This window comes from Pseudopodoces humilis, chromosome 2 (assembly GCF_049639895.1).
Source record: "Pseudopodoces humilis isolate 2021_Gansu_Grassland_sample_001 chromosome 2, ASM4963989v1, whole genome shotgun sequence".
Classification (NCBI taxonomy): Eukaryota; Metazoa; Chordata; class Aves; order Passeriformes; family Paridae; genus Pseudopodoces; species Pseudopodoces humilis.
In genome coordinates, this window is record NC_142201.1 from 98379297 (window position 1) to 98398127 (window position 18831).

The window sequence follows — 18831 nt, forward strand, 5'->3', positions numbered from 1 at the left end:
TTCCCCCCATTCCACTGATCACTATAGTTTATAAGATAAACACTGGTGTTTGCAAGATGAGAAAAAGTTAGTCTTTGCCTGCTCAAAGGCTGTAGTGTTGAGACAGGTACTGCTCCCTCCCCACTCCATGAGTGTCAGGGCAAGTCCACCCCTGCCCTGCTTTGCTCCCCAAAACCTTTGCTGGCTCCCCTTGAAGCTGCAGCTTCTCTGGAGCAGGGACTGGGTTCCCTGGGGCAAGAAGGACCAGCTGTGAGTGAGATGGTTGGGTGGCTTAGGACAAGTGTTTTGGGAAACGTCAGAAGAAAAGTTGTTTCTCCCTTTCTTGCTGCCTCTGTCCTGCCATTCCTTTGCTCCTTTCAGTAATCTCCTCTCTAGTCCTGGTGTGTTGTGTGTGTAGTGGTGATTGCTTCTTTGCTTCTGATCAGAAGGTTTTGCAGGCAGTGATGCAGTAAAACCTGAGATAATCAGTCATAAAAGCAACGTATTTGTATTTCAAAGAGAACAGCCTTTTTTTTTGTTTTGTTTTGTTTTCATTATTATTTGTAGTGAGAGATGAAAGATACTGGGTTGTTTCAGGATTCAGTGATCCTGATAATCATTCTGGCTTTATATTTGTATGAAATGGCTACATTCTCACCCCTCAATATTTTCTCTTGCTCAGCAATATTTCCTTCAAGTCCCAGATCTTCAAAAAGAGAATTTGCTTACTGTTTTTACAAAGCTTTTGAAAACAAGATGATGTTTTGTGTATTGCATATAATTTGAACACGAAAGATTTTCCTCCTGCTTCAGTACATCTTATACTCAAGATACTGCTCCATACCTGCTCTATTCTCCATTTGCTAGAGCTATCTGGTAGAAGAGTGAAATATCAGGACAGTGCCTCTTTGGTTTGAGAGTCTGCAAAATGGCATAAGCAGATTTCTAGATCTCTTGAGAAGTAGAAAGATAGATATTAAAAAATCCACACATCAGTTCTTTGTATATTAGGGCCTGTCCTGTTCTGGTGTTATTTTGGCCCTCTGCGTGGATCCCTGTCCAGAGGATAGTCAAGGATCTGTCCAAACAGGGCATTTATATATCCAGCCAGAGCTTCCAAAGAAAAATTTTGTCAGCCCTTAGGTACTGATACAGGCAAAGGATCCATGCCTGCTCAGGTCTTTCTTTTTTATGGGTTTGGGGAAGGTATGAATAAAAACCCCAACCAAAGAAGCACTCATGGATATCAAAACTGTGTGCTGTGAGCTTTAAGTACTGTGTAAAAGGACAGGCTGAGTAGCTGGTAAGTGAATGGCAAGGGGAATGAAGTCTGTGCACAAGTATCAGGAATTTCCATACTGGGTTTTTGAAGCATGGTGGGGAGAAGAACAGTAATAGGAATACTCAGATAAGTCCATCAGAAAAATAACATGCTTTTTTAGAGGACTAGACTGCTCTGTGGCCCAGATAAGAAGTGGAGAATATCTTCCTTTGCACCATCACTGTCCCTGTAACTATTCTGCTGGCACAGAGTGGCTTGAAAATGTTCTATTTGATAGCTGATACTCGCTTCCGGATTTTTTTTGGTAGTAAAATCCATGCACTCATTGCAGTCTGACCTAGTATCTGCCCTTGAACTCTTCTGTTTACTTTCACTTGTTTACTTTTTCTTTTCCATATAAATTATTCCATGAGTTCTGCTTGTGTTTAGTTTGCTTTTAAGTGTCAGAGGTGCCTCTGGAAGTTTGCGTTTAGAGCTGCTGCTGCAGCCTGCAGATGACAACAAAAGATCTGCTGTCATTGCCCAAAGAAATAATCAGAGATAAAAAACAAAAAATGTACAAATAGTAAAAATATGTAGTTGTTTTTTTTCTTTAATTGTTTAAAAGTCCAAGTTTTAATTTGTTCCTGTGCACCAAAACAAAAGACAGGGTTACTTGTGCAGGATTTGGTGTTTTTTCTTACCTGTTTCTTTAGATCTGCTGTCTGTGGCTGGGTTCACATAAATCAGCTGAAGACCGGTGCCACTTTAGCTTTGCCAGCCTGTTCCTTTTGGTTTGAAGAGCAGGGGGAGCTGACATGCTCCCTGCTGCCATGGCTCTGGGGGCTGATAGGCTGTGGGAGCAGCTGGGGCAGCCCAGGGCTGCTCCTGGCACAGGCAGCAGGGTCACGACCTGCTTCGGCTTCCTCTGCAGCCCAGCTGACCGGACATCGCATCCTGGCATGGGGATGTTTACACGAGCTGCACACAAGTAGATACTGCTGACACTAACCCAGGAGCCTTATAAACAAGGGAGGAAATTACTGCTGTGATCTGATAATGTTCAATGTGATTCAGTTAGCTTTTTTTTTTAAATTTATTATTATTCTTTAAAGACGACATCTCACTTTTTTTTTCCCTATCTGAGATGAAAGCCCAATTGTGGTAGCTGCTGGAACTAAAAAAGGCTCTTTTTCTTCAGATGATGGGGTGGTTGGGAGTGGAACTGCACAGGTAACATCATCGGGTTGATATTAAGGGCCATCTGTTTTCTTTGATAGCCACTTGTTTAAATAGCACTAAAGTTTTCAGTGCTGGTTTTTAGGCAGTACTGTGTATTTCCTCTAGATGGTGGTAGGTACCTAAAAATTAGATGTGCAGTAGATTCGTGATGCCTTTCATTGCCCAGCTGTCTGTAGGGATCTGTAAACATACATAAACATTGTTAATAAAATTTTACTAGATCCAGGATTTGTACTGGGAAGGGTTTCAATTTATCTATGCCTGAATTAGAAGTAATAAAATTCAAGGGGCTTATTCCATAGTCCACTTTGTCACAGTTGGAAAAGCACTGCATTTCATTAGTTTATTCAGATGTAGGGAATAATACAGAATATCCTTGTGCCTGGTTTGCATTGATGCCTTGCAATTTGGTAATATGTGCTTATGCAAAGGGAAAATGAAATTAAACTATTTTTGAGATTTTAAGATGGTACTGCTTTAAAATCATGGTTAATAGAGCTTATGTAAATCTTCATGTGGTTTGTGCAAAACCTCATATACATGTTTTATAAATCTGTATTGGCACTGTGTCTTTCTACAGATCCTTTAATCATAAAGTACCCAAGCTGTGTGTAAAACTGTGAGGGATTAGCTCTCAAAGGAGTCCCAGCCAAGCAGACAAAGGCTAGCTTCAAGGTAATTTTTTCCACCACTAGTATTTGACAGTTTCTATAGTGTTACAGAACAGCTACTTAACATCATTTAGTTTTGTAATTGAACAAGTGCTGTATAATAGGATAAAACCCCCTGCAGAATATAACTAATATTGATGACTCCATAACTTTACAGGAACATTCAGTTTCAATTGTGTCATAAAACATTTCTGTGGGGTCTTTAATAAGTCAAAGTCCGGATTACATACATTTAATTTTTGCAGCTATGTATATTATGCAAATTAACACTGTGGTCCAGGAAGAAATCAATCCCAGGAGACCTGTTCTCATTTACAGAACTTAAGTAGTGCTCTGGAAGTCTGGTCTTCAGGCTCCTGCCCTCAGTGTGGTTTGAAAAGGAGAATCTGCATAGGTACTACAGGGACAAAAGGGCTGAACAGTGCTGTTATTTTGGCAGCCAGTGGCATTCCCTCAGGAGCAGAACACGTGCCTCAGGTACAGGAGCTAATTCTTGGAAGGTCATGTGCTCAGCTCCTCCCTGCAGGCTGTCTCTACTCTGTGCCACTGGTGTCTCCTGTTTTTAACCAGTCCATTTCTCCTGTGCCTGCTCTGGAAGGGAAGGACGAGGCACAGGTGCTTCTCTCCTGTCACCTCGGGCTCTCCACACCCCTTCCTGTGCAGGTGTCTCTGCTGTCACAGCTGCCTCTGAGAGAGGGACATGAAATGCAGGTGCTGCTTCTGAGAGCTGTGCTGCTGGTGGTAACTTTGGAGCTGAAGCAATAACCCTGGGAAAACGAGGGCTGGCAATGAGAAAACAGACTAGTCTGGAGTGAGAAACTGGTGGAAACCGAAGAGAAGAGGAAGAACACTTGAAGCTTTTCTCTGTTTTGATGCTGCACTTCTCAAAGCAGATTTCTCAGTCTCTTCAGAGCCGAGCTCCTTTGGGATTCTCCTTCACGGGGAGCTCCGTTTATCTCAGTTCTCCAGGTCAGGAAGAAAACTCCAAAGCCTGTTAGGATCTTGTTTCTTGTGTTTATTAGGATGTTATCACAAAACTTGGCAGGCCTTCCCAGACTTTCTGCACAAGTTCAATTCAGTATAACCTGGCTCACTTTGGCTCTGAAGGCATAAAATGGCCCAGAACCACACGTCTGTTTCATCTTTATATCCATTTTTACCCTATTAACAATAGACACGTGTATTGTTTTTATATATTAACAAATAAGTTTTCTATATCTACTTACATAACTAAAACGGCAACTGAGTTTCAACCAGTCACTCTTTGTGCTTCTAAAAACTGCAGAATCGTGGAGAAGAAGGAAGGAGAGCTAAGAACCACACCCTTTTTCCTCCATCTTTACTCCATGTATTAAACACTCTTAAAATCTATATTTTTTACTTCAGTGACATACTAAACATTATACTGCTTTCTACTTAATTTTTTATAAATCCTGGTTTACCCAGGGATATTTGGAAGCCTTTCTGTCCGTGTCAGACAAGATTAATACCTTTTTGGATAATAGGACAAGCAGAGAAATGTTTCTCCAGTTCTGGATTCCTGCAACACTTGGCGAACTGTTCTCAGACCCGGCTCAAGTTTATCATTGAAATAAGCTCCTTAGAAATGTAGGAAAGAAAGAGAAAGCTTTCTCTAGCCTCTCGTCCATGAGGTAGTGAATGTACTTGTAAGAAAGTTTAGGGGTTTTTGACTAGCTGCTGTTCCCAGCTTTTGCTGAGAAGGTGGTGGTTTGTCTGTCTCAGCAACAGTAGGAAAACACTGTTCTTTGGCAGCTGCTAGTCTTTGTCACAAGGGATGGACTGCATATGTATTTTTAATTAAATTCGGGGTTATCTAGTTAATGGCACTTACCTGAAAAGTTTCCTGTTTGCCACAGCTGATTAACCAAGGCTTGCCTTGATATCCAGATATAGCAGCACTTCTACACATTTGTAAAATTCATAAATATGGTATGTAGCAGATGAACAAATCTAGGAATCACCACATGGTTGCTGTTAAAAAATTGGGATATTTATCTCTGCTAGTTTGGAATTTTTTTTTAATGTGTACCAGGGATGTCTCTTAATGTCATTGATAATCAATAGCAGAAGATGGTTATTATCTCCTTATCCTACCCTTGTCCTTCAGCACTTAAATTTGCAGACAACCACGTGTAATGTGTAGCTTTTTCAAAGCCAGGAGTAGTGAAGCAGCTCAGGCAGAAGCTGCACAAGACCTGTTACCCCTTTTTGTAGCGGGGAAGAAAATTACAGAAAATACACAGATATGTTTTAATCTGTTAGAAAAGACATTTTATGGGGAAACATACCAGCTTATAAGGCTTGGTTCAACATCACCCCCCTCCCACCAGAGCCAATTTTAAATCCATTTCCTGCTTTTGACATACCTTTTGGTTTTTTCCCTCTGCTATTCAGTGTCACAAATAACATGTGTGGTATCTTGCAAAATTATTGACTGGATTTTCCATGGGCTACTTGTCCTGTGTTCTTCATTGCAAGGGTGCTTTCCTAGCCTGCTTCTTCACTGAGAAATTCATTCTGGAAGCAGTTACATGCAGGTGTGCTGGAACTGGAATGAGCTGGCTGAGATGAAATGATGAGAATAGAGTGTATAAAATAACCACAGAGCTTCCTGTCCATAATCCTCTCAGCACATGTCAAAATAGAAGTGAGAAATATCAGTATTTGTGTAATGTGTCTGAAAGCTCATCAGGAATTTTTTGAAGACTGGTTTTCCTGCAATTTTTAAGCTTTTTCTGAGCAGCTGAGACTTGATGGGGGGGTAAAAAGAACCCCTTTTTTTCCTGTCTGCTGGGGAAAGGGCCGAGCCAGAGCCCCTCACCTGAGCACTTGGGCTAGAATGCACAGTGGCCTTGCTTTGAAATTTGCCGTTTCCTATTATTGCCCAAGGGATGGAAGCTCGGCATGGGGGAACCCGATACAGCCTGTTGTTGCAGGAGGGGTGGGACCTCGTGTCCTGATGTCCATGTTTCCCATCTATAACCATTAGGACAGGCTGGATGCCGTCACAACAGGGAGAGCTGCATAATTACCGGCTGTCCCAGGCAGGCGCTTGCACAGCGCTTGAGGAATTGGGTTGCCTGGCCAAAAGTAAGAGGGAGGGTAGCGGCACTGGAAGGGTAAGGGAAGAGGCTTAGGGTCTGGCAGCGGCTGCCTGGAGGCAGCAAGGCTTTGGAGAGTTACAATTATGTCCACCGTTTGGGGTTAAAGGATGTCTGAGAATCTGCTGGACGGATTTATTGGAAAATAGAAGTTTGTGGTCGCTGCACCGGGCTCCATTGTTTCAGTGGCTCATCTCGTTGCAGGAGGATTCCGAAGAAAGCTGGGAATAAGCCACCCAAAGGCAGAACTGCTCTCTCACAGCACTCCCTTGTTTGGGTAGTGCTTGGAAAGGGGTGGGTTCAGACAGGTTCTCCAGCTCAGAGGTCTTAATTGCAGGTGATGTGCACGTGTGGTGCGTACAACCAGGTAATCTCTCAGTATCCGTATAAAACTCTGGGTGCGTGTAACCAGTGTTAAATTTTCACAGAATGCAAAGGTTTGCATTTGTGTTGCATTGCATCCTGCAAAGGGAAAGCTGAGGCAGTGCACTGCCTGCCCTATTCTGCTTGATCCTTGTTATCACTTGCTGTTGGGCATAGGAAGTGTTGGGGCGGGCAGAGGTAGCTGCTGTGTAAATCCTCTTTGCAAATGTAATGCCAGGCAGAGCTGGGAAACCAAATATACCAGTGGTTCCTGGGGAGGGAGGCTGAGGATGCTGGGTTTTTGGCTTTCTTTTTAAATATTACTGTAGAAGGATTTGCTAGAAATCAGAAATTAGATCATTAGTGCAGGTATTAATGCCAAGCATGGAACCCTCACAGTGGTCTTTTTTTCCAGCAAAATTTTCAATAGACTTATGGTAAGCAATTTATTTTTTTTTTTCTTTAACAAAAGTAACATGAAATTACATAAACGCTTTTACCTCTTAAAAGTGAAAAGGTATAAAAAAAAAATAATCCATCTGAAATAGAAGCTACCAGAAGCTATGCAAACGGTAAAATAAAACAAATATAGCTTGCTAACAGTTGATAAAAGGTATCGTAGAGATCTAGAAATCCTTCAGAAATTGAATGTTTCTCTCAACTTGAAACATATCAAGTCAGAATGGCACAGCTACTCTGAGACTCAGCTTTGAAATGTTGGTATGAATCCATAGGGAATTTGAAGTAAACTGGTAAATAAAGATTTCCTCCAATTCTGTGCCTTTGACAGATGTTGTATTTTAGATGTGATTCCTCTTTTTTCTGTTAATGCTTCTAAAACTGTTTTGCAAAATGTGGAGTAATTCTCTCAAAGGAGGAATCACAGTTAACAAAATGGACAATCTAAAAAAGTCAGGAATGGGTGAGTTCATGGAAAATCTGTGCAGTATTTTGCAGCTTGGTAGGAATATAGCGTAAGTGTGAAGTGGAACAAGTAGTGATTTACGTAGTGAGATCACTGGATGTGTGTACATACAAATGGGGTGTAGACACAAAAACCTCAATAAAAAATTTAAAAGTACATTTCACAGAAATTAATAGCTAGTTAAATAAGATGTCCTAATACTTATTTATCTTTCCAATGTAGAAGGTTTTAATATTCTTAAAATCTTCTTTCATATTAATTTTGATTCTTCATCTTGCACTATAATTTATTTATTACAGTGTATTATCTCTAAGTGGTAGATGGACTTCATATGGACTTTAATCTTTCACTAAAACAAAAAAACCAAACCCAAAGCAAGCTTTTTTTAACTTCATCTTTACCTTAGCTCCCATGTGACACTCAGTGCTATTATCTTTTTCTGAACTAGGAACGACAGCGGCTTGAGACAATCCTCAATCTGTGTGCAGAGTACTCCAAATCTGACAGCGACCCTGCTGCAGCTACTACAGTTGCTGATGTTCAAAAAATTAACAAAGAACTCGAAAAACTTCAGCTCTCTGATGAGGATTCCGTGTTCGAAGACTCCCAGACGAATCTGGAAACGAGGTTCAGAAGCCATTTGAAATCATCCGCAAGCGACTCGGATTTCTCGGAGCTGAGCAGCCACAGCCGTGGCACTGCTGCTTACCTGCCCCCACGGGGGCTGAGGGCTGATGAGCCCTTCAGTGAAAGCACCAAGCCTCCACCTTTTGCTGCTCCCAGCTTCCTGAAGGACACCACCGAGTCATCCTACCTGAGCATCACACCAAAGGTAATGCTCTGTAGGGGCAGACACTGTAATCCAGGCTTGAAATCCTCCTCTGGGAGTTGGCTGTCCTGGTGGGGGCCACAACTAGGCTGGCTTAGGTATGAGAATTAATCTCAGAACTCGTACAGCTTTATAAGCCATCAAATGTAGAAAATACAGCCAGCAAAATGTAGCAGCCAGCAAATGATTATTCCGTATCTTGTGGAAGCTAATGGCATTGGAAGTTGATTTTGTTTTAGCGGGATGTACTGTTCAGGAAGAGTTTTAAGGTCTCCCAAGGAAAAAGGATTTGCTTGAACAATTACAGCTACTTAAATAAAGAAGGTTTTCAGAACCCAGCTTAGCATCCTGCTGAGACGTAGAAGGGTAGGGATGCTCTGCTTTGTCTCCCAACCTGAGGCTCTTGTAAGAGGAGTATGTTTTCTCACACTCACATGGGAGGTGAAGAGGAGTTGCCTGAGCCGAATTTACTGTCCTGTCTCCTTTCCTGGGGTTAGACTTGAGCCACTTGTCAGATCAGCTGTTGTCTCTTGGGGATAATGCAGTGGCAGCAAGCTTCCTGCCCCTCCAACCCAACTGCTGCCTTTAATAAGCTGCACTTCCTTTCCTGTGTGCTTCTCACTGCTGTTTCATTACAGAAAGGAAGTTGTCCTTTAATAAAAGAGGTAACAGCATTCCTAACCATTTCCTTACTAGAGCAGCAGCAGCCTCCTCCAGGCTGTGCCAGAGCAGCAGTGTAGTCAATCCCAGTGGCAGGCAATGTGTTAAATAACTGGATTCAAGGGCTGGAATTAGGAGTGAAATGAGACCAAGCAAAGCCATAAAAGCAGGTTTCTGTTTAACAAGTTCACACTTTCAAAATACTTAGTCTCTTCCATTTATTGTTATTTACACACTATATGATCTTCAGCATGGTTATATGCCTCAGGTGAGTTGTATTTAACCCCTACATTCACAACTTGAGAGTCAATGGTGTGTGTGTAGAGAGAGAGAGAGGTATGATAGTAACACATTTTCACTTCCAAAGGGCGATCTCTCTGGAAATCTGCTGAGCCTTCTGGTGTGAAATTGTGTTGAACAGAAACATGCTCTTATGACTTGACTTGGTCTTTCCATGTTGAAAAGATGGTAACACATTTCACTTACAAGTTGCTGTGGTCTTTGCATTTCCTTCCCATTTGTTGCTTTCTTCACGCAAGTCAGAGATCCTATTTTAAATCCTTATTAGGGAGTTGAAATGAAAGATGTTATGTCAGCATTATCCAAACAGGAGACCGGACAAAAGGAGGCTTTGCTGCTAGGATTACTATTGCTAAATCAAGGAATACCATTCATTCATTCATTGTAAAGGGAGTTCTGTTAAGTCCTGAGAAAAGCAGCACCAAGCAACTGCGTTAATGAAGTGCTCGTTTTAACGAGTGAAGCTCGTTTTAAAATACTGAGCTCAGATTTGTCCAGGATAAAATGCCTGCTCTCAGAGTAGCCATTCAGTAGCTGAACTGAGCCTGTCTTGGGCAAGGCTGTGTGGCCCAGAGGTGACTGCAAAGCCCTGCTCACAGCTCAACTCTACTCCTGGTTGGGGATAATAAGCCAGCAGCCTTCCCAGAGGAAGTGGATTGCAAGCCCCTGGGGTCGGGTGAACGTGAAGAATGCATGTCAAACTCAGTACTGTTTGATCTAGTGTAGGATGCTGTTATATCACAGGTGTTTTCTTCATAATCTTGTTTAATTCTTGACTGAGGTTTCTAGTAAGGAAATGGCAGTGAAAAGAGGAGCACTAAGGTGGAACCACCTTTTGTCCTTATTTTACAGAAGCTGCCAATCTTAATGACTGCTTACAAAAATGTACTATTCTACCTCCTGACCTGTATTAAATGAACAGCTGAAATTTACATAAAAAGCATCTTCATCTCCCTGTGTTATTTTTAAGGGAACAATTGGATTTTTACAACCTAAATAGCACAGCATGTAAAGTATTCTCAAAGGTTAAGTTTTAGTAATTCATTTAGAATGAACAGTATTTACTGTTAAGTATAGTAGTTACTTCCAATGCCTGGAAATAAAGTATCATGTTTATTTCTCCTGTATGCCTCCTAAATATAGAAATAGCAATATAGTAGATAGGAAATATGTAACAAGTTCAAAACCAACAGTGCCATACATGTCTAAAATGAAAACCATTTGAAAGGGGGGAGAAAAGACAGCATTTCCCTCTTTTTCTAATGCAATTCTTGTGATGTGAACTGCAGATAGCAGAATGCACCAGTGAAGAGCAGAGAAGGCAGGAGCTTGGTCGACTGGAGGAGGAACGCATAGTAATACTGAATAACTTGGAAGAACTTGAGCAGAAGATCAAAGATTTAAATGACCAGATGGATGAATCCTCAAGAGAGGTATGAAAATGTCTTGCCTGTTAGGTGTGTCTACATAGCCTAAGTCTGATGGGTTCAGCAGGCACAACATGAGGGAACTCATGGGTGTGTGTAGCCTTCATATTCTGTGCTTTTTCACCAGGATCACAAACCTGGCAGTCTCCTGTTATGAAGGGTATTTTTCTTCAGCTGGGGGATGTTTATGATGCTTGGATTAGCCTTTCCCAGCTGTAACCATTACACTCTGAAGTGGAATTGGAACAATCTTGCTTGTTTAATGGTCACTCAGTTGATCCAAATACCTTGTGTCACTTGGGAGTTTTATGGTGGTATCTCCTGTGACTGTTTAAAGAGAAAGGAAGTGAGACAACTTCCTTTCAAACCTCCTTGGCTTTACAGCTGCAAGGGTATGTTGGCACCCTCTTGACTTCTGGAATCTCACAGTTGCGAACTAAGCTGGCCAGGCATTTGGGTTGTGCCTGCTCCAATTATCCACAACAGGAAAGAAACAGCTGTTCCAGAAGGGTTTCCTACAGAGCCTGGGCACAGAGACAGTATCATAATAGGAAGAAGCACAGAGAAGAGACAGAAAACAAAAAGTTTTGGAAAAAAGAATCTTCAAGCTAAAGTTGGTTTGGACTTTATTTTGCAATGTTTTATGTTGCAATTTTACTTTTTCTCAAATTTGTGACCTCTTTTTAACTTTTGTGGCAGAAAAACTTACGGGGTTATTTTTTTTCCCCTCCCCTTTTAAAAAAATATTTCTCTCTTCTGAACCGACTCTTTCCCTTCCCCACTGAAAATAATGTGTATCAAGATTTCTTCTGAATCTGGACTGCTTCTGAAAGATGTTTTATGTTCCTAGTTGGATATGGAATGTGCCCTTTTGGATGGGGAACAGAAATCTGAAACAACAGAGCTGCTGAAAGAGAAGGAAATATTGGATCATCTAAACAGAAAAATAGCTGAACTGGAGAGAAATGTTATTGGTGAAAAGACAAAGGTAATTCAGTTGTTGTAGCCTGCTGTGTGCTCTGTTCCCCTTGATTTTCAAGATATATTTATACTGTTAATATTAATGGAGCTTATTTGATGAAATACTGCCTAGAAGTAAATTTTCTTGATAAATATGGAAGAAAAAATCATTTTTTCACCATAATTTCTCTTTAACAGTGTAATTTTCCAGTAATTTGTCCATAATTGACAAGCAAAATACAGTAAGCTGAAGTAAAAAGACCTGACCTACTGTGAAGATACTTCTAGTGATAAAAACACCATATAGGGCTTGTAGTTGGTTTATCTGTTGTTTAAAAGAACATTATTAATTGAACTGTTCCAGTACTCTCCGTTATATAAATTGGGGGGAAAAAAAGAAATTACTTTCTCAACAAAACTACAAAATGAAAAAGGGTGCAGTTTTTATCTAATATCATATAGAATATATATTATAAGACATTAATCAAGTAAGTAATTTTAATATTGTTTTGTTTGCTGACTGACAATTTAAGTACTGTTGAATATTCCCTCTGTAATTAAGCCTCAGAAATTAATTAGTTTTGATATACAATCATATACTTAATTGCTCTCAGCTGCAAAAGAAATAGATAAGCCTATCTTTCCAAATTAAGATAGCAGTGTAAGTAGATTTTAAGTGCAGAAATGGAAAGGGCTTGCAAAATGAAGTTGTATCACTGGAACCAGGGAGTGCCAGTTCCCTCCAGCAGGCTCTTTGCTGGCTTCTCCAGGCGTGTGGCTTCTCCACAGGGGATGTGCCACGGCCAATAATACCTCAAGGTCAGGAAGTTTTTCCAGGGATTTCAGCCAGTGTTGTTTCCCTTTTCAATTTCATCCTCTACCTCATAATTTAGACTTGTCACTTGTGGAATTGCTCTAACTAGTCTCTCCTCTTTTCTTAAGCTTTCCAGAAATATCTGGAAGTTTTCTGCATTTTTTGCTTAGGAAAGCTGCATGTTCTGAGCACTTTCACAGTTCCCATTTAATTCACAACTTACAGCTTGCATTGTTTTATTCTGAGCTTTCTGTCTTCCATTTCTGCCTGCCCTGTCAGGAGCCTGGCTGCTGTTTTGTGGCTGTGCTTATCAAGCCTGTGTCTGGAAAGGAGAGTAGTGCTCCCACATCACCACTCTGTGGGGAGACAATACACATCCAATTTGAATTTGAACCTCCCTGGACCTCCCTGTCTGCACTTCTTGTGTTTGTGTACCCCTCACTGATCCTTCAGCTTTCAGTGTTGCCTGTGATCACATTTTAAATTGCCTATGGGACATGTTTTTGGCAGAAAGATGAGTTTAAAGTGGGTGTCAGCAGATAGGGTGTGCAACCAGATCCCCTTCAAAAGGATGCCACTGGAAGTTTCGGTTGGTAAGTGGTAATAAATAACATGTTCAGAAGTTCAAGAGATCTTTTGTCTTTTGTACTGGCTTTCTAGTAGCCTGAAAGTTCAGTTAAACTAATGGAAGTTATTGTAAAAGCTGGAGGAAATTTAAATTTCCTTGCAGTCACCTGTTAGCGTGTAGATAGCAGTCAGAAAATTCAAATGACAGGTCTAGCTTAAACTTTCAGTTGAAGTGAAACATGGAAAGCAGCCTATAAAAAGCACTTGTTGTTTAAAAGGCAAGTTCATTCAAAACATTTTTTTTCAGTATGAGGCATGGCACTAGTCAGATCAGCTACAAAATTTTAGTTGTATTTTCTTTTGTGTGTTCCTCTTTGTTTTAAACAAACAAACCAAGCTGTGTGTATGCTAAACATCAAGCCATGGCTCAGTTAATAATATAATTATCTTTCTAGGAATTCCTTTTTTTTGTTTTGGAATATGTCTGAAAGCGTTGCATAAAAGTGAAAGTTGAAAATAGAAATGGGAGACAGGCTTCTACAAGGGGAGTAAAATATAAAGTGACAGCTGAAGTGTTCTGGGGAAAGTAGTGTCAGCCAGTGAAACAGATGGCACTGATCCTGTCAACAAACAAAAGTTCTTGCTGTCTTGGAACGGTAGCATTTTTTAAAGCTTGATTATTGTGTCTATGTTGAAGTTCAGCCATGGAGATCTGATGCAAGGTAGTCAACATCTTGGTTCTGTAGTAATACAGGATCAACCCCTGCACTCTAAAAGGGGGCTCAGGTAGAAGTGATAGGTTGTCCCTTTAGCTGAAATAATTTGAAAGTTAGGACAGAATTAAGGCTTGGGTTTTGACCAGGAGTTTCCACTCTACTGATGGTACTTTTTGTGTTGTCTTGCTGAAACAAGTGTCCCAGTGTCCACAGTTTCTATTGGTTGCCTGAATATTTCACCCCAACTGATAACCTGGGGTCTTGGTTTTGGTGGGGCTGCAAGGCAAGAGGCTGTTGGGGTCCCATATCTCAAACAGTGGTTACATTTCTGCCAGGGTGAGGGAGTGATATCTGAATTTACCACATGGTGCTGGTTCTCTGGAGGTTTGAGGGAGAGTTCATTTCACTTGTGAAATGATGGTAGGGCAGTAGTGCTGTATAGGATGGCACTTGCCTCTGAAGCAACTTGAGCATCTCATGGAATTTGCCACTGATCTTGGCACCTGTTTGACAGGAAACTCCTGCCTGCTTGAGTCTCATCCTGACCCGTGCACCTGTTTGAAAAACCTGTGAAATTCTTAAAAAGAGAGATAATAAACTACAGTCTAAATTTTGGGCGATGTTATGTACTTGACATGGACTGTAGGTAGTATCTTCTACCTGACTACTGGGTTTTTTAATCATTATTTTTTTAAATGCCCTGTGCACATTTCATTTAGGTGGTGACACAAAGTTTAGCCAATTTTTCAGAGTATTAAAGCCACAATTTTTAGTCCTTGCAAGGCAAAAGAATTGACTGGAAAACATACTGGGAGTCAGAAGGCAGGAGTGAGTTCAGGTTTGTGCTGTCGGTGTGCTCTTTGCTGTGGTGCAGTGTCTCTTTGTCCCAGCCCCTTGCTTGTAAACCAGGGATGAGTTTTGTGAGTGGGTTTGTACATTGTATGTTGAGCTGCATGCTGGTCTCATCCGAGTCCTGTGCTCAGCTCTCTTAGATTATGAGGTGGGATTAATGTGGGGAGAGAATAAATGACCCAGTGTAGTGCACACCCTCAGGTGAGTTGAAAGCATTTCCTTTGCCGTTGTGATCATGCCACCACACACATTGTGAGGAGTGAAGCAACTTGTATTGGTTTACTTGGGTTTTAAAAATCAGAGCTATGGGTGATTGCTGTTTCAAATAGATGACAGAACCTTTCAGCACTGTCTGCAGGACTTGGCATAGTTCTGATGTGGTACCTGGCCTGTCAGCCAGGTACAAGTGCTGTCAGGACTCAGTTGTCCTGGCTCAGGTAGCTGCTTCCAGAGCTGTTTCACATGCCCTGTGCTTTCAGCTGTGCTGGAAACTGTGCTGTGATATGGAGAAAAGTCCAGCTTTGCCTCCTTGGCTGTCCTTCCTGAGAACAACTTACAATCATCTTCCTTTCTTCTTCCCTTCTTCATCCTTTATTTTTCCCTACAGAAAAAGATGACATCTTACACACGTGAATAGCAGCTATTTAAGCTATTAATCACAAGTTCCATTTATGCAGAGAGAGCCCTGATAAGTCCTTACTAACACAATTTGACAGATACAGCTTGAAGCTCTCTGGGAAGGAGCTTAGTTACAGATCTTGACAAAATTACTTTGAGCACAGCCTGCTCTAGAGGGAGCTGAACTGGACAGTAGCCGAAATGAGGAAGCAGATGAAGCCTTTCCCTCTTCCCTTCTCCCTGCCACCAGGGCCTGGGTCCCTGTAGTTACTCCCATGGCAGTCCTGTCAGTGTAAAATACAACAGTGCTGCTGTTGTTTACAGTGGAGCAGCACCTCAGGTCCAGGGTGCTGTTTACATTTACAACTTCCTTCAGATGAACCTTAGATCAGGATTGACATTTGTCTATAAGGAAGTTGTAGAAAATTGTATTTGCCTGATTGGATGCCAGCTCTGCCATGTACCTTGTTTTCACACAGTGCCTCCATAATCTGTGCTGTCTTAAAACATGCAGTCCAACATGTGTGGAGAAGGATGGGTAATGATTCCCCACACCCCGTGTCTCCAAGTAAAGTGTGAGGCTGAAAGTGACTGCATAGCCATGGAAAGAAAGAATAGATCAGTAATCATGAATAAACAGGAGTAACTGAAAATCAGTAGTGAATTCAGCAGATGTGCTGTGGGAGGTAATCACAGCCAAATGGCAATTTTGAGAGACTGTTTCAAAGCAAGTATTTATGCAAAAGTTGAGACTCTTAAAAAAGGAGGGGGATTATTCCTTTTCTTCTAGAGAACCTTTGCCTTATGTCATGAAGAAAATATGTACTCTGGAATTCCTTTATCAACCCAGGCTTCCTGGGCTGTCTTCAAGAGCAGAAATCAGGAGCAGCTGGCAAGGGATAACTCATCTTTTTTGGAATACATTAAATTTTGTCCACATGCTTTTGTGGAAATATCATTTCAGTCATTAAGAGAAAATCCCAGGCATGCCAAAACATTTGATGCTCAACCTCTTTGCTGAATTAGTACTACAAAGACTTGCAAGAATAGAGTAAAGGAAAAGAGCAGCTGTCTGATGAGCCCCCAGCATTCAAAGTTAAATATACTGGTCTCTCCTCAATCCTTTCTCTTCTGGATGCAAAATTCCTGCTGCTGGGTTTTATCCTGATGAATCTGAAAAAAAATTATGTCTTGTAGCACAGTCTCTTTAATATTTACTGGGCAGATTCCAGTTCAGCAAGAAGCTAAAAGGATTAAAAGGATGAGCTACCATGTCCATAACATTATCTACCTTTGTTAAGACACAATACACAAGATGAAGTGTTTTGAGGAATACTTGTGTCTGCTGGATATATCCACATTAAATATCTTGGGGTGACTTTATGATACTGGTATCTGGTTATCCTGTAGAGAGAATACTAATGACCACAAAGATTATTATGAAGACTCAAGGAGAAAAACCTGAATTCACAAGCTTTATTTTAAAACATTCATGAGAGAAATATCAGAATGGGTTATGCCCCTAATGGGAACCCTCTTACTGTCATCTAGATGTTGAAGACTTTAAGAATTTGAATTTTCTGACTTGAATGTTTTTTTTTCTTGTGGTTTGGATGATCGTTTCCTCATTTACACTCATGAAGAAACAGTGCTTTAGAATCACAGATTTGTTGTTTAAATCACAGATCTCATTTCTTTTGCCTCCCCATCTGCTCACTAGGGGAGCACATTGCAATGATGAGAGAATGAGCTTAGAAATCCCAAAAAATTTGAGTTGTCTTAGGAGCAGGTTAATGAGTGCACCTCTTGGGATTTTCTTATTTGAAGCAGAGGGATCACTTACTCTGATTTAAAATGCTTTTTAACAGTAGATTAATACATGCATCTGAAACAAAACTATTGAGATCCCTTGTATAGATGCCATCACTGAATATGAACTGTTACAGAATAAATTAGTTACCACTCATACAGAAAAAAAATACTATGAACAACCTCCTTTTATCTTACTGTGCTCCTTTTCATATGCCTGGCATACTTTTTATTTTCTTCTCTTAATAGCTTTTGTAATGAAAATGGCAGGGATTTAGTGACAAAGAATTAAATTGTGGCAAGTTTAATGCGTCTGTCCTTAAAGAGATAGAGGAATGCAAGAGTCAGAAAATACAGAAAAGGAACATGTCCAGTTTGCACAAGAGACTCTGTTTTATTTCAGTGTGGTTTTTCTGGTCAGTTACATGCAGTTACATTTCTCAGAAACCTGTGAGACTAGTTGATTCCATCCTCAGAGAGACTGAACATGCACGTCTGAAGTTTAGTGTGGATTATGAGATGTTGCTACCTTAAAACATGATGATTTATATGTGAATTGGATTGAGAAAGATCCTGGAGTACTTCAGACTAGATCATGGAAAGTATTAGAAGTGAATCATTCAGCTTGTTGGGCTTTTTCTCTTTCATTTGCATTGTAGGCTTATTTACAATTTCTCTCTGAAACTAACACACACCTTGGGTTTGGGAGAGGGATTTTTTGTTTGTCTGGGGGGTTTGGGGCATTTTGTGTTATTTTGGAGGGCAGGGAGATTTGGAACATTGGTGAGTGAGCCCAAATCACCTAGCCATAGAATTTATTTCATGAGCTGGTAAAATGATAGGGTTCTTATTTGTTTAGGAGGTTTTTGTCCAGTTTTCTCTATTTCATTCAATTTACTTTAATTTCTTACCTTAATTTCTTTAGAGTTTCCATGAGTTTATGCAGGAAGGTTGGTTCAGAGGGAACATGTCCACGCAGCCATATGTTGCTCTACAACTTCAGCCAGCCTGCCTGCCTGCAATAGCAGACTGGGATGAAAGACAAATTGAAAAGCATCAGCTCTCTGCAGAAAGGGTGTGGAAGACCACTAAGGCTTAAAGTAGCAGTATTGATCAGGCATAGGGCATTTTTAACCACTGGGGACAGCACTGAAGCAATTTGTTTCTCCTTCTTTTTGTTGCTCCCACTCCTGTAGGAGCAATGATTGCCTTTAATACCATCCTTTTCTCTCCTCTCCATCATGATCATCTATGAGATGTGTTGTGTACATATACTTTGGGATTTTTTTCTCTTTCTTTGCTCTAAAATCAGTTCTACCAAATCTAAAGATTGATTTCTTTTCCTGACCCATGTTGATCGCTTATGGTCAGTGCTCATACTATGTGTTCTCTGCTGACATTCCATCTCTGTCTTTGGGGATAGTATCATCAACACATCAATTCTTTCTACTGCTATCCTTCACAATTCCCAGAAGTCCTCCAAAACTGATCCAAGCATTGCCCCAGCATCATCAAACCCCAAGTCAGTCCTGCTTTTTATTTGGGCAAGTTAGTTCATAAGATGCGTGTAGAGGCAGAGCATAGGCCAAGCTGGGCAGTAGGCTAAGCCCAGATGTTGTACTTGTTTTCTCTGGAAATAGGATAATAAGAATTCAGCCAGACTGCACATGATGTGCCTCTGGCGTCAGCACTGGGGCTGTCTGCAGAGAAGCATTA

At 40.9% G+C, this 18831-nt stretch overlaps 1 protein-coding gene across 6 annotated transcripts in view; it reads left to right on the forward strand.

Moving 5' to 3' along the window:
- The window catches only part of PHLDB2 (pleckstrin homology like domain family B member 2), a 65316-nt gene that overhangs the window by 15044 nt on the left and 31441 nt on the right, over positions 1-18831 (forward strand). For all 6 annotated transcript variants that reach the window (XM_005523983.3, XM_014253417.2, XM_014253420.2 and 3 more), the window contains exons 4-6: positions 8012-8395; positions 10642-10785; positions 11630-11767. In XM_005523983.3, coding sequence (XP_005524040.3) covers positions 8012-8395; positions 10642-10785; positions 11630-11767 — 666 coding nt within the window. The remainder of the gene's footprint in view (positions 1-8011; positions 8396-10641; positions 10786-11629; positions 11768-18831) is intronic.